The sequence below is a fragment of the Cyrtonyx montezumae genome, unplaced genomic scaffold (assembly GCF_038088225.1).
Source record: "Cyrtonyx montezumae isolate F1298 unplaced genomic scaffold, pur_monq_1.0 scaffold_14, whole genome shotgun sequence".
NCBI classification, from domain to species: Eukaryota; Metazoa; Chordata; class Aves; order Galliformes; family Odontophoridae; genus Cyrtonyx; species Cyrtonyx montezumae.
The window spans coordinates 10,850,455-10,867,335 of record NW_027071870.1 but is presented as its reverse complement, the minus strand read 5'-3'; the positions used below and the strand labels follow the sequence as shown (position 1 = coordinate 10,867,335).

Sequence of the window (16,881 nt, the reverse complement as noted above, 5' to 3'; positions counted from 1 at the left end):
TGGTGACTTCTGTCATGTTGGTGCTGTACCTTTAGACAACTCAGCAGCTATGCATAGCATCAACTCTCTCAGTGGCTTAGTGCTAAATCAAGAAAACAGCCACAGACCTATGTCATTTCAAAGCAGCCTTGTTTAAATAGAGCATTAAGACGTGTATTAGATAGATTAAGGAGGAAAAAATGACAGAAACATATGGCTCGTTTGGAAAACTTGGTTTCTCTACTTAAAGCTGAGGAATTGACAGCGTAACAGAGCAATCCCTTCCCTGCACAGAGTGAAACATTCCCTTCCTTCCACACTCCTTACGGAAGCAGAGCCCAGCAGCTATGCTGACACAGCCCGCGTCCGAACACGGGGTGCAGACAACTTCCAACAGCCACGTGAAGTCAGTGCAATAATGACATAAGTCAGACTTGTTGACGCATTTTATTGTGAGATGGGGAGTCTGGTAAAAAACTAGAAAATGACCATGATGTAACAAGGAACTTAAAAATGAAGTTTCAGATTTGTAACATACATACATGAATACAGGAACAAATTGGCACAAAAATGTTAAACGTTGTTCCCAACACTGTTTATAAGATTATTCTAATTTGGCTTACTAAGGAAATGAGAGTTTTATGGTTAGGCTAATCTCTTAATAAAACTGCAGAGCATCATGCTATTAGTCACACAGTGAATTTCAAAATTTAAGAGCTTTATATTAAAAACTGGGTAAAGGTAAAATGAATGGATTGCAATTGTAAAATTAATACATTCCCATTTTAATTCATCTGTTCTACAGTCCAAGGCAAGTATAAATGTTAACATAACACTGTTAAATCAAATCTCAATGCAAGAGAACCGATTGCATCTCTACTTTAAATCTTATCAACTTTCCAAATTTTCATACTAAAATATATTATTGTATTAATACAAACTACAGTATTATACACTACACTGTGTAATAAATAAAGAAATATAAAAATAAGACACATAAATATAAAAGTTTTCTAAAACTAAAAAGGTACATATGTCAGTAAGAAGGGTATTAATACTGCCAGGTTTGGAGACATACAGTACAAAATGTTGCACAGACCTATAAACTAAAAGAAATAAAATAATACTGATAGGTAAAAATCAGCTAACATTGTTAATAAATGGGGTCCATAATAACTAACATTTGAAAATACTTATGAGCCAGATAACATGTCATGTATGTGTCTGAAATTAAAGTAAACCGATAAAGCAATAAAGCAGATTAGAAAATTTCCCTTGTAATTATCGTAGAGAAATTCTGCAAGTCAGGCATTAACCCAAAATACCACCAAATAATTAAATAATGAAAGATACCAGTGTTCTTACTTCTCTGATGGCTGAGTGTTTTTTCCCCCATGATTAGATTAGAAGTTTGATACAAATCAACAAATGCTAGTTATTGTAGGCCACGCACTGGAGAAAGGCTGGTGAGAGCCTTCGTAATACTGATAAATGGCACTTACAGCACACAGGTCTTGCATAAGGCCAAAGGAGATACAAAGCTTCATATCATATCCTTCATATTGTTACTACATACTCAAAACACAATTACAAACACTGATTTTGACGACTTTGCTGTCCTTACCGGTATTAACACTGTTAGTCCCTGCAATCAGAACTCAACAACAATCTTTTCAACTACATTTTTAACCACATGAGTAAGAAACTGCAGTTCCTCTATCATCTGCTTTCTTAAGGCTAACAATACACTTTAAATGATAATATGCTCTACTACAACATCTAATGTTATAACTGCTACCTTCTAGGTCGAATTTACAAAGGTAGCCAAGCACTGTTATAGGTTTCTGCAAAAGGGAATTCTGTAGTGCAGAAGTTCTCACATTTTAAAAACATAATAAAATACTGAAGCGGATTTAGGAAATGTTTTGCCATTAAAAAAAAAAACAACATATAAATCTCTCCCAATTGTACAGCTTAAAAATTAATCAACATAAGAATGAAAATTAATACTGATGAAACAAAACAATGCCAGATGCTTGTCTAATAAATCAGGTTTCCTACAACCTGTTAAACCTTTGCTTCCAGAGTCACTGTATTTTTCTAATCTGCTTCATGTTACAAACTTGTTCCTAACTTTGAAAACTGTGTGAAAAATTACTAAGTTTGAGGTTCAGGCACACCTGGATTTCTTTTTTTTTTTCTTTTTTCTTTTTTTATATATATATTTTTTTACACAGTAGTGAACAGAAATCACAGTATGCAGGCTACCGTGTTTCCATGAAAAGCATGTATAATATAGAACGAACTCATTATCGACTTTTTTCCATATAGAAAAAACTATCATTTAAGCTTTATTTGTTTTTTCTTCTGACACCTGCCCGTTGCTCTGTATAACTTCTGCTTCTGCATTGCTTGCTTGATTTACAGCATCATCGTTCTTGTTACCTTCACTTTTCCCTTCCTCCTCCTCCTCCTCTTCTTCTTCTTCTGCTTCTTCTTCCTCCTCTACATCTTGTAGTTTTCTACTTTCTTTTTCTTCCTGAAGTCCTTCTATCTCCTTTTCTTCCTCCTCCTCTTCCTCTTTTTCGCTGTCTTCCTCTTCTTCCCTGGTTAGACTCTCTCTCTCGTCGGAGTCGATCTGTGATGGGGATGCCCTGGCACCAGCGTGCTCGCTGCTGAGCACCTCCTGTCCCACCTCCTCCTGCTCCGTGCTGTCACGCTCCTCTGCCTCTCTTTTGCAATAGGAGTAGCGATGATTCATGTGTTGAGAGTATGACCCCGAGTGAGAAAAGCGCTTTCCACATTTGTCACATTGGTAGGGTTTCTCCCCAGAATGAAGTCGCATGTGTTCGATCAAATGGTGTTTGTGTTTGAAGGCTTTTTTACAGATTCCACACTCGTGAGGTCTTTTACCTAGGAAATAAAGCACAAAAAACCTTAATACCTTAAAAATCTGTGCTGCTGCTTTCATTACAAAATGCTGCTGGTGACTGTGCTACCAACAATGAGTAACTGCATTTAACACCAGTATGCTCCTGGCATTATCAGCCTGGTTTTCTTGCACAGGGATCTAAGGTGCAAGGGCACGTTGTTAAACTATAAAGGTAATTTGTATTGTAACTTTCTTAGGAAAAATGAACACAAAGAGATAAACAGATTCATAGAAACAACTCAAAGCACAAAAAGCTTGAATACAAACAGATTAGAAAAGGGGGCATTTTTCTTGCCGTAAAAGTTATTCAAACTCAAAACCATTTCAGCTCTTCTACACTGATGAAAATTCAAAATCAACTGAGGCTTCTCATTAGTTTTTGTGCACAAGTACTTATATCACGTCACAGGTAAAAGGAAAATCATTCCAAAATACTGCCCGGGACAGGTGGGTATCTAATGTACCAAACTTGCTGACTATATGTATATCAACTGGAAAAATCCACTCTGTTTCATCTACTCCTCCTCTTGCTCTTCTTTCCAGCTTTCCACCTGCCTCTTTACTACTTGCCTTCCTGCTGCTGTGTTTAGAGACTCTTATAAAGATAGGGTGGACCCAGCTATGTAATCTTGATTCCAACACTCAAAGCTCTTAGGGAAAACAAACCGTACAGCCTCCGCCCAGACATAAAAGACCCAAACAATGAGACAGCGGCTCGCTGGTCGCGCTCCACACCACACTATGTCAAACAAGCAGCATTTCTGGACACTGCACTTCATTTAAGAGCGGAATGGAAAGCACAACTGTGTTATGAAAAGGAGGATTAGAGAGTCTTGGAGCAGAAAGGTATGAAAATAGAAGCCATTCGTCATGAACACAAGTCAGGAAGTTTAAACAAATGGTAAAAACAAAGGGGAGCCTTCTACCTTTTCAGTTCTATATTTAAGTAAAATGAAATAAAATCATTAACATGCAGAAACATAATGTAGGCAGTTAATAAGAAAAGACATTTTTTAAGAGACCACTGAAGAAATAAGAGAGTAACAGTTATTAAAAAAAAGACAAGGATACCAGAACTGGAACTAAAAGTAACAGTTATGAAAAATTAGAAAATCCAAACATTATGAAAAATATATGAAAAATTGATATATTGAAAAATATATGAAAATATATGAAAAATTAGAATATCCAAAAGGATATTACTTTGAGATTAGATTCCATGTTCAATGAATGTCTAGTGAGTTCAGATAACTACAAATTTGGCTCAATTGGAGAACCCTTCATATTAGATACACTTGCTTTCATGTAAATTATGATACATACACACGGTCCTTTTTTATAATTTGTAATTTTTCTTTATTTAAAACCAGGAACGTAAACAATAGATCCTCAATTGCATACTGTAGCACACACATGACTGTTCATGGGCCAGATGGAAGAAAATCCCTGTATTTCTATTTAGGGTTTAGATCTTACAAATTTAAACACAGAATTGCAGTTCTGTCAAATAAGTTTATAAACATGGGTTCTGAGCAAGACTGGGCACAGACAATAATAAGGACTATTACACTTCCCCCTGTTCCTACAATTCTTTCTGGTAACTGAATTACAGTTGAGCTTATCAGTTACTCAGTATCAGCAAAACAAAGATCTGAAACTGTGTTTCCCAGTACATACCTGTGTGTTCATACTTATGTCTCAATAATGAGCTGCTCTTCTGGAATATTTTGTCGCACAAATCACATGCATACATCCCATTTTCTGTCTTTCTCATCTTTTTCTTTGGGGGTGTTGAATCAGAATCATTTTGATCTTCTACATTCGATACTCCTTCTGAGCTAGTGTCCTGCCTCTCGTCCTTCAGAAAGAATACAAAAAAGGTTGGGTTCAAGAAAAAAAAACACGGATACAGTACACAATTTATAAAACAAAGCTAAAGTTGCAGTTATTTTCATTCCATTCACTAAATGGGCAAATGATATTGTCTGGACTTACATAGCCAACAAAATCTTTCACTATACCTACCTGCCATCATACTGATGCCCAATCCTCAGTAGGACTGAATGTAATCATATTCACAGAATCATCAAGGTTGGAAAAAACCTCCAAGATCATCCAGTCCAACCATCCACCTACCACCAATGTTTCCCCACTAAAACATATCCCTTAGTACCACATCTATAAATTTAACTTGGCCAGGGCTAAGCTACATTGGCATACTGTTTTAAGACTCCTAAAATAAATGTAATGTTAGGAAGGAAAATAAGGTTATATAGTTGTCAAGTACCTTAACCAGTGTTAGGAAGTTAAAAAGAGCCTATTAGATAACTGAACGCATTTCTGGATGAATGTTTGTCACCTACATTTTGCTACTTCATGACCTAATGGAAGATTTTTTAGACTAGGTTACCACAAAAAAGCTATCCATCATTCCTATTTGCACAATTGACCACCCTCCTCCTAAAAAATCTACCAAAATCCTAGTTCAAGCAAACTTTGGGGATTTCAAACACTTTATTAATAATTTTTTTTCCATATTTTGTAACTGTCTATTTCTGAGCATTTCAAGTGATGAAGCTCACTTCTAAGTAGCACAGTAATTTCTACTGACATTAGCGGTATCAGACAGAATTAATTTTGTCGTACACTATCAGGCCTGAACATAAAAATGTATGTATTAGCTACCTGAAATTTTGTCTGTCTCATAAACTTTAACATACAAGCAACCTCATAAATCTTCAAGTTTCCTCAGTTTCTGGCTATACAGAAGCCTGAATAAAACGCTGAACAGACAATTTTTAGGATTTAATTAGAAATATTAAGTCTTTATGTGATCCACTTCTGTTCTGCTATGTCCCTGCTTCCATATGCATGGGTAATGCTCTGCAGGACTGAGTCTGGTTAGGTAACATCTGGAGGCACTCAGAGAGGAAGAGAACATGGTACAGGAACAGAATACGATGAAGAAAGATAAATACCCGCCCTAGTTCCAATTTAAAATACTTCTGAATTTTGTTTAAAGTGCCATTATGGTTTAGGACAAATTCTGATACTCTGCTAGCTAAGGAGCACAGCAGAGTGAAGACTGTAGCAAGAATTTAGAGTTCATTTTCTGGATGTGGGGAAAGAAGTGATAAGGAGCCACCAATAAACATATGCCATGACTTTTCCTTGTTTTTTCATCCAGAGAACTAAGCTATCTTTAAAATATTGAGCACTGATGCTCTAGAAAACCCTTCTGAATGGTGGAATTTAGTGAAGAACTAACTTGTTCATGCACAGAACTAGACTGCTGCTGTCAGTCTTGACATGCACTATTTGAGCTGAGGAGCTCTGCAGAGGCATTAATGGTGACGTCTATTACCCCTAAACAATCACGAATAATATTCAGGATAGTTTGTGCTTACATTGTCGCAGTCATAGAACTACAGAATGGTTTGGGTTGGAAGAAGTCCTAAAGATTACCCAGTTTCAGCCCCCCTGCTGTGGGCAGGGTTCCCCAGCAGCTCAGGCTGCCCAGGTCTCCGTCCACCTGGCCTTGAACACCTCTACAGATAGGGCATCCATAGCTTCTCTGCACAGCCTGTTCCAGCACTTCACCACCCTAAATATTATTTATATTGACAATTTTCTGTAAATGTAATAAGGATACACCATGAACACATCGTATACAATGCATGGGAACACAGAGACTTCAGTACCTGACTTCCATTGGCTTGGGTCTGTTTTGGTGGTGTTTCCTGAACTGCAGGACTAACTGTAGTAGAGTACGTATAAGCCACCTGGGGAATCAAAATGGTTTGCTTATTGGCAGCAAGAGCTCTCAAGCATGGAACGCTGTTCTGGTCAGCAATGGCAACAATTGTAGGTAACTGGGCAGTGACTGTAGGTATAGCAATATTTATGGGATTGGCACTTGGTGGGATTACATTTACAATAGGATCAGAGTCTGTAATACTGTTGTCCTTTTGTGGTTCTTTTTTTGCACAAGTTAAGTTCAAAGGTTCTTCCTGGACAGAATAAACACTGTTCTGGTAAACACTAGTTATGGTAGATCTTTCCAACAGTTCTCCATGTTGCTTTGGTAGCGAAAGGTCAAGAGGTTCAATTTGTGGCTCTTCTTGTACACCCTCTGCTGTGTACGTATAACCCTGTGAATTTCTTGATGAGGAAAGGTTTAGTGGTGATGGGGATGGCGTGCTACTGCGTGAACCATTCTGAGTTGATCCTCCTGATGAAGTCTGAGATTTAGTTGTACTGGCTGGATTCTGAGAGTTGTTTGTGCTGTTCTGGGGTTCGCTCTCATTTGTAGTTGCTGCTTGATCGTCGTTATCTGTGGGACTGTTTAATTTAACTTGTTCAGGAGAAGATGGTCCAGAAGACTGCACAGAAATTTGTCCGGCTTGCATTTTTTCAAACCACTTTTTTACCACATCCAGTGGTAGGTTGACGGAGTCGGCTATTTTTGAAAGCTCTTCTGCGCTTGGCTGTGCATTTAATGCATAATATGCTTTAAGGAGCGATAAAAGGTTCTTTAAAGGCGGCTGACCAGGAGATAAGTTGCTCTCCCCAGTTTCTGATGGGGCAGGGGAGCTGGGCTTCTCAGCTTCTGTTCCACTGGACTGAGGAAGCTGAGGAGGATTTTTTGTTTCATAGTGCTTTAATTCTTGAAGTGCATTAAGATCTCCTGGACAGTCATCACAAAGAAGACAAGTGCTATCATTGGTCTCTCCTTCAAAGTTTTTATCTTTCTCAGACTTTACTGTAAGATCTTCTGGTAACTTTTCATTTTTGCAACTGTTTGTAGGAACAGAATGTTCTTTTTTTAGATTCTGGGGAACAACCTGAAGTTGACTTGGCTGCTCCAAGCTGTAGTTGATGATAATTTTGGTTGTCCCATCTTGGTCAACCAAAGGAAGACTGATAGCTGAAATGAGGGAATGGCCAGCTTGCTGTATAGATGCATTGCTGATTGTTTCTTGTTCTTTGGATGCAAGGTTAGCGTGATTGTTTTCCAATACTTGCCTTATTACATTACCATCCACTGCCACTTTAAGTACATTTTGAATGTCACTTAAGTTGATGCTTATGGGAGACACCAGACCCACTGTTGGCAGAACAACAGCTTGCACCACACCCTGAGGAGAACTGGTTGCCTGCAATGGGCTACCACCACTAAAAACCCCATTCTGCAAAGGGGTTGAACAATTAATTCCTGAAGCAACCACTATGGGCTTGAATTCATAATCCACAGGTTCAGTTTTAATTTGGTTAACGGGAAGTTGCTCTTGCAAGGGTTTGTTTTCTATCTTTTGTCGTATCTGTGGTCTTGCTGGGCTACCGGGCGATGCAGAAAGGGAAGGGGAGGAGCACTGAGACGTCTTGAGCCCTGACCGAGCTCGACCATTCACGGGCATCAAACCAATACACTTCTTACTGCTTATGTGTGAGCTGTATGAACCAGAATGGGAAAAACGTTTCTTGCAGTTTGGGCACTCATATGGCTTCTCTCCTAAAGATCAAAAAAAACCAACCAACCAAACAAACAAAAAAACAGAAAAAAAAAGGAAAGAAAGAAAGAGAAAAAATGCATATGCAATAGTTTGCTAGGTTACAATACAGCTTTATCAAACAATAGTAACTAGAAAAGAATATATTAAAATTATCCCTCAGAGTTCCAGGGGAAGAAATCCTTTACAGTGAATTGAACACCAAGAACAATTATATCATCTATAGCTCTGATCCCAGGGACCTGTGATAAGTTTCACTGTGACCCACCAGTACACACGGAATGGTACCCATGTGATCATTATACATTCTAGTGGCTACATATCACATAAATGAGTCTTATTCTACTTGCAAATTTCATTAAACTCCACTCCCAAAGTAATGCTACAAATGTCAGAAGCAGCATAAGCCACTTCAGAAAAGAAAAATACACAGAATATGTTTAACCAATGATAAAAATAGAAATGGCATAAATGCAAATCATAATTAGAATAAAGAGCTATATACATTTTTTTGGATCAAACTCAAATACAGTATATCTGCATCATCCTACAACACTCATCAGCTAAACAAAAACAAGCAAAGTTTAAGTAAAGGAAAACTAGACACATGCATAAGACAGACGAATATTTGCCTTCAGAGATGTACCCCAGCTTAAATGGTTGGCAAGATGCATACGAGGATGCAATCATGACACCCACAGACAGAGGTGACTTTTCAGGGGACCTGGGTTACAGAGGACTAAGAAAGAAAAGAAGGAAAGAACAGCTGGCCTGCATCAATTGAAAAGGCTGTTGGCTGAGGCTTTCCCATGCACAGTAGCAGATGCCACTGCTCTGTGGAAATGAAATGAAGATGAGGTTTGCTGAGGAAAGGCTTCTAAGTGCACTTAATTGGTATGATCATGGCTGAGCAACCAATATGAAAGGAAAAGATGGCCTAATGCCTTGTTTTCAGACTTACTGTTAGTGAGTAAAATAGGGTCAAATAGAGAAAATGAAGTATAATTATTATATAAAAATATATAACATTATAGGTTATTTATAAATTGCATCTGTAGTGAAAGGGTATGACAACCTCACATTTGTGCCCTGAGGCTATTTTAATCATCGTGTACTGGAGAAAATAGCAGCCACAGTAGGAAGTACGGTTGCTATATTCTGATTGCTATCAATTAAAGTTTTCTAGCTCGGCTCACAACAGCTAAGTGGTCTGTAAGCACTGAGAAAAACAGACAAGCAAGAAGGACTGGAAGGGTGTCCCGTTTCTTCTGCCACATGTGAAGCTTCCTTAACTGCTAGAGCTCAAGCTGCAAACGTAAATCTTCTTGATTTATCCTACATACTTTCTGTGCACAGTTGAAGGCTGCAGTCAGGTACAGAGGTAGGTACAGAGTCTTAGAGAGAGAAAGAGGAAAGCTCCAGTATTTTAAACTTAGACTTACAAGACTGATATTGCATCAAAGTTATACAGAGTAGGAATGGTAGCATTAGTACATAATTCAGTGCTTGTTTTATTTACCACTGTGGATTCGTAGGTGCTCCTTTAGATGATGTTTATATTTAAAAGCTTTTCCACATTCAGTGCACTTGAATTTTCGATTTCCACTGGACTGCGTCACATGCCTCTGCAAGAAAGGATTTGTAATTACTGCAAAGAACAGCATACTGGAAAAAAAGCCTTTATTTTCACACAGAGAAAACACAATAAAAAATTGAAAATTGTCACAGTTTTAGGAGACTGAAATTGGCAAGTGTATGCATGAAAAAGAAGCAAATTAGAAGTCAGGTTAAAACTGAACCCTGTGCAACTTCTGAATAAATATGGTACAGTAAAAGGGAATGAGAAGTATTTGCTCCTTCTCCTAACTTCAGGTGAAACTTGCACTGACCTGTTACGTGAGTAGGAAGTTCCAACATATACACAGGCTTAATGTGTGAAAGCAGAAACCCAACAAAAACCTAACAAAGCAAGCCCACCAGCCACAGAATATGTCACAAAAGACAGAGAAACACTGAAGCATATAAAAGCCTGTTTAAAGTTTAATCAGTTGACTTGATTTTTCCATTTATGTGCTTCCAGTACTTCCAGTTGGCCTGGGATTCCTTTACGTAACAGTGCTGCAGGATTGCTCAAGAGAAGATGTCTCAGTGACAGCAAAGGCACTCTGTCACAATTAATTCTCAAAATAAATGCAAAAAACCCCATCTAAATTAAAATAAATAACAGCATGGAAGGAGTTCCTCGGTACGCAACATCACAGTTCTTCATTGTTTGCACTGAAGCTCTGTAATTATTTTTTATATATTTCACCTTTTGAGAACATTTATTATCAAGTACTTTAAACTTTTAATCCAATGACATTTAATTTAGCTTTATCACTGCACTAGCTTCAAAGAAGCAGAAGTGAAGAAAGATGTGTAAATGTGTACAGTACGTGTGACATATGTATATGCTAGCTATAATTTTATTACAAACTTTATAAATCTATTAATGTGCACTTTTTATGACAAGAATATCATGTGCACTAAAGCTTGGAGCTACTTAATTACTGACATGAAATAGAGGAATTGGAGCTTTTATCTGTTCAAAGCAACTGCTTATTTAAAAAGCAGCAGCTGCTTTCAGGCAGCGTAGAGGAGCACTGGGCCATCTGGGTGAGCTGAGGGTAAGGAGGATGCCCAGGAGCTGCCCAACAGTGCCATGCCTGCACTGGGTGCTGCCAGCATCCACGCATCTTTGGGGTTCTGTTCAAGCATCTGGAAGGAGGTGCTCTGGGGGACTGCAGCTGACTTGCTAAATTTTATTGAGCCAACTCCCCTGAGTACACAGAACCGTGTCATGATTTACTTAAGACTGTAGAGAATCAGTTACTGCTGTTTGACTCGAGATTCAGCTAGTTAAAGGATCTCAGCACGCAAACAGCTACTGCAGATGCTGGATGACATTCTAATGCTTTTATTTTTTTTGTAAATCTGGAACATCCTCAAGAGTTACTCTCCTGAATCTTCTCAAGAACTGAGAAATCATGACTCCTCTCGAAATTACCATCTCTGATACTTTCACCTTCATTTTCTCAGATCCAAATGCTTTCTTCTCACTTTGGTACTGTTACATTTACATTTTTGTCCCTCTATTGTGTGATATATTGTATAATGCACTGCACATAACTGTCTTCTCTTCATTACAGAATGAACCTCTGCATTCAGAGAATAATCCTCTGTATTCATTTTAGTAATGAAAGAAGAAGCATCAGCATTAAGTAGCCACTAACACGGCTCTTTGTCAAATATTTACTACATTCTGAACATAAGTGCACTCTCTTCACATCAGAGAACTGGCACGGAATATAGGAATCACAGGTAGGTGGAGTATGTTCATAAAACCTCCTTGTTTTTGCATAAAGGATTTGAGCAGGATGTATCCAACTGTCTTCACGAGTTCTGCTGAACTCCTTATTTTACATCCCTTTATGAACAAAAAGAAAACAGTAAACAGTTTTGACGATGCTGCTGTTTAAGACGCACAGCCAGGAGGTCTATACTTTACTATAGCTGAAATTCAATTTTCCATTGCAGAAATGATGTAATCATGTATATAAAAATGTAGGCGAGCTGAAGACATGACAGCATCATGACAATAACACAAACAAATCAGCATTTCAACTTTACCAAGTATCTCAACTGTTATTGTTTTGACGCTGGGTATGTCTCTAGACAAAGTTACATATAAGCTGGTGTAATATTGAGTTCCAGAGACTTCATAGAAACAACATTCCTGCTTACCATATGCAGCCATATGCTTTCAAAAGTATAAGCCTATTAAAATATATCTAAAACTTTTCCTTCAGTGATACAATTTAAGTTTCCCTTTCTACTAATTCTTGTAAGGTTGGTTGTTCACCTGATGATTTTTTTTTTCTCTTTTCATTACAACTAGGTGCAAAAATGGGAAGTCCTCTTTTCTTCCGCTTGCAGGTTTCTAATTGGAAAAACTGGAAATAAATATGGTAGCTGGCAGCAACTAAATTTTATAATTCATGGGTTTTACAGGCATAGATATCAGCCATATATAAGATGATAGTACCTTTAAAGTGGAAGCTGAGGCAGTAAGAGAGCAAGGCAGAAATTAATTGTTCATAGGAAATACTTCTGAATAAATCAGAACCACTCTGCCAGAATATGCTGGTGAGGTTATTCCAAGCCCTGCAGAACAGCAAAACCCTTGGGCAGGATTGCCCATACTTCTTGCAATAATGTTTTCTGAAAGTATTCACTCAGGGATGAAGGACAATGCACTTTTAACCCTGATAAATTCTTTGAATTGGTGATAGTTTGCAGAACAATAATTAACATGCAATATGTAAAAGATCATCTTTTTTTTTTTGTTAATTTTATGTCAGAACATTTCAGTTTAATGAAAATACCGTTGTTTTGGAGCTGTAAGAAATAAATTCTCTTCACTATTCATGGTTTTTGGTTTTCTGCAACATTTTCCTCCCCCTTCAGATCCAAGGAGTACCAGTCTTTGCAGTCTGCACTCAGAAGGAAGAGTTCCCAAGCCCCTCTCTAACCTGGCTGTAAAAAATCTTTATCTGTTTTCTTGGCTAATTCCTGACTATTTCACTGAGCTTCACCTGGTTTAGTGAGCTTCAGTGCCTCTGGTATGCTATGGAACCATGTAACTGGGGCTGGGCGATGGGAAATTCTAGGGATAAAAGAAAAATCAAAAAGCAGGGAGAGGGGAAGCTCAGGCCACTCAGCAATAATGGGGTGGTTAACTCATCACGGGCATTCCAAAGAACTGTGTCCTCAGGCCAACAAATGAACAACAGAAAATGAGCTCAGAATATCATTAGCATTTTTGAGAACTAAAATTCAGACCCAACCATATTGCCTGGATGAATGGAAGTACAGCAACTCAGTTCACACCCTTTGCTAGCTAAGGAAGAACTTTGACTTCAAAGGCAGGCTTAAGTGCTCCAGAATTGGCACTTCAGCCTTCAAGACTGTAAGATGAATGTCCAGCATGCTCTGTACGTCTGTGCTCACAGAGGACAGCAGGGTCTCCACCCAACTGCCACTGACCTGATCTCGTCCTGACTTGTGTGACGTCATGTGGCGGTCCAGCTGTGTTCTGTACGCGAACGTGTAACTGCACAGGGAGCAGCTGAAGTTATCCTCGTTCTTTTCATGGCGGTATTTAATGTGTTCCTTCAGAGAGGTAAAACGCTTGTACCCTCTATCACAGTATGGGCAGGTAAGCAGCTGGGAAAATGCATCAGGTGTTCCTGCACAGGAGACAGAAAATAGCGTATTTAAATAAGATGTCAACTCTCAACCAACATTGACAGACACAATTTACATTCATATATTTGACTGTAAGAAAACGTGCAGCTGCTGGAAGGCTCCGTCTGGCTTAGAAAAGGAACAACCGTTTATATTTTTTCTTTAGGTATTATATTACTGACTGCAGCACAGCTGTCCCAGCGTGTGCAGGAGGATGTCAGCACAGTGACGTGCCCCAGAACCATACCTCTGTCCCCAGACAGCACCAGAGCCTCTGCACATGTCTCTGATGAGAAAGTGCTCTGACCACTGCAATACACGTTTTAGACCCAGCAACCTCTGTAGGCCTGGTTAGCCCTACCACTGGCAACACTGGAATCATGTTCACAAAATAAGTCTAGCACTGAAACACTTAACAGTCATCCTACTTGCAGATCCTTAGGAATTAGCAGTATTTTTAGGCTGCAGAGAATGATTTTCTTGTCTCTTAACAAAAAATCGTAAGAGAAAGGAGAACTGAAACACAGCTGATATTCTTTATAGTTATGCACAGCTATGTAGCACATATGATATGCAGGAGAAGCAGATGAGTGACAGAGAGATATCAGGTGTGATGCCATAAATACTATTCTAGTGCAACTTATGGGATTTATTCTATTGGCTTTCATGAAGTTACTTCTGTACCAGCAAAGAGTGAAATCAGATTGAAGCTGAATATTAATTTGACAAGAATATTTCTGAGAAGTTATCATTTACGAAGCTTTAACTTCATTTCTTCTTATCAGCATTTAGTTATCCCCATATATAGTAACTTATTCTATGCTAGGAAAGATTCTTTCATTGAGATTTATAAACATTCTACTTTACAGATTAATGAAAAAGAGCTCACAGAAATTCAGGGTTTGCTGTATTGGATCAAACTATCTGTTTATGAGGTCTGGTAACCTCCAGTGACCATGCTTAAGGGGAAATAGAAAGTGAATTATGCAACAAAGCATCTCTCCACTGAGCTGAGTGACAGCACGAGAGGAAAGTGGAACATCTGTACAGATTATTACTTAAAACAATCTGAAACATGAGGTGCAAATCAGGCTACAGATTGTCATTTGAAGTTGCTGAACTATAAGCAATTATTAATACTTATAAAATTAACCAGTAGTTTTTAAAGTAGTTCTCAATTATCTATCTTCATGCCCTCTTCCAGCACTTACTGCCATAGACTGAACATGTGCCCTATACAGAAGCAATCCCTATTTGTGTGGAATTTCCTGCCATTTTCACTGAACATGTTACTGCTTTTGCACCAGTGGAAAAGTCAGATCAGTTTTCATTAATACACAAAAATAACGACTTTTCTGTCATACAGGATCTTCTTCCTCCCTCATGTGAACAAACTGCTAACACTTCTACTTCTCTGTTTTTTGTGTTGTTCTAACCAGTTAAGTTTCTGTTTCTCCAAGACTAAGGAAAGTGAACATATGCCCATGTGTGGATACAGCATGCTTCCCTTCCATTCATTTTTTATATCTACAATTCAATTCACATGACATCAGGAATACTGCATTTCAGCACAAATACAAGTCAGTGGAAATGTCAAAAGCATAACTTAAATTCTGTTTCCATTGGAGCAAATGCCAAAGAGGCAGAGGTTTCACAAAGCCCAGTACCCAATGCTCTGATTCTGTTGCCCCACTTGTCCAGTCCCCTGCTTTGGAGGAATCAATCTTGACCAAATATCACCACAATTCTGTCATTTTCTCTTCCAAATTATTAAAACACCGACCATCATTGTTGAGCATCGTGACTTCCAGAGCACTACCTACTGAACCTACTGAGTTAGGTACAATTTCAATTATTAATGCAAAAGTGTATTTTTACTGATTACATGGAAACCATTGCATGTCTGTAAAATAAACCTGACAAGCTGTGCCACTGCAACTACAGATTAAAATTTTAAATTAATTCTTTAAAATGCTACTGTTGAGTATATATCTTAATAGAAGTTTACAAAACATGTAAAGTAAATCACAAGATATTAGAAATTCATGTCCTACTTATGTAATATATAGGCATGTACCCAGTTTACATTTCTTAAATATATATATTGCTAAAATGCCTAGTAGCATAAGAACTCTGAGAGAGTAGGACAAGTTTATCAGCAACACCTCTTTCACTGCTCTCCCTTAGACTCCAGTAAACTAGCACAGCCACAGTGACATCTTTTGTTCAAATATGTACATTTTTAATAAACAACTGGAACAGAACATCTCCAAACTATTTAGGTAGGGTGTTATTTTTAATTAAGTGTTTCACGAAGAATTAACTAAGAACAAAAACAAGTCATAACAAAATAAAAACTTTCTTATTCCAATATGAAACAATATTTTCAAAGTTTACTGGAAAGACAGTATTTCTCAATGACTCTGCTGAGAATCATACAAATATTTTGTATATATAATGTTTCAATTTTCTCTACTCTTGTCTTATTGGGAAAATAATCCCAATGGATTTATGACAGCTTGATTTTACTTCCAACTACCACTTAGGTACCTGTACAACTGACTCCCAGTGCATGTTTTGCTTCACAAAATCAAGTATCATGTGTTGTTGTCTTTCAAAACACAACAGAACTTTGGGGTCAAGTGCTTAATACCATCTATTTTGTATGAACTGAACTTGTGGCATATTTACCATTTTCATCCTGACCACTAGCTTCTGGTGTGCCTTGTCTCTGGTCCTCCTCGGGTGCTTCAGGGTAAATAACAGCTGTATCTTCTTGTTGAAGGAATTCTTCAACATTAGGGTCATGGTTCTGTTCATTTTCTGCATCAGAATCACATTCATCTTCTTTTACTAAGAGCAAAACAACAACATATGTCAAATGAAAACTTATAAAAAAAAGGAAAAGGAGAAGAGATCAATAACACACACTTCCAAATCAACCTCTGTCCGAAGACTTCACAGTTCCTTACAAATACTAGCATAGGTTAAGCTCTTTGAGGTACAGGAACATGCAAAGTTTTAACATAAAGAAACAGAGGCATAATGACAATTTAAAAAATGACTAAAAGCACAGTTCGCATTCTTTACAAACTTTGCAAAAATGCATTCTTTAATCGAATGCATTTTTACACCTTCCGTTTATCTCCCCTCAACTTCCCTAAAATTCTTAAA

At 37.9% G+C, this 16,881-nt stretch overlaps 1 protein-coding gene across 1 annotated transcript in view; it reads right to left on the bottom strand.

The window, feature by feature from the left end:
* Positions 1-410: 410 nt before the first annotated feature.
* The window catches only part of ZEB1 (zinc finger E-box binding homeobox 1), a 108,857-nt gene continuing 92,386 nt past the window's right edge, over positions 411-16,881 (bottom strand). Inside the window, exons 4-9 of the mRNA XM_065731448.1 lie at positions 16,399-16,560; positions 13,507-13,709; positions 9,941-10,046; positions 6,613-8,423; positions 4,589-4,769; positions 411-2,892 (exon numbers count right to left, since the gene is read on the bottom strand). Coding sequence (XP_065587520.1) covers positions 2,324-2,892; positions 4,589-4,769; positions 6,613-8,423; positions 9,941-10,046; positions 13,507-13,709; positions 16,399-16,560 — 3,032 coding nt within the window. The 3' untranslated portion in view covers positions 411-2,323. The remainder of the gene's footprint in view (positions 2,893-4,588; positions 4,770-6,612; positions 8,424-9,940; positions 10,047-13,506; positions 13,710-16,398; positions 16,561-16,881) is intronic.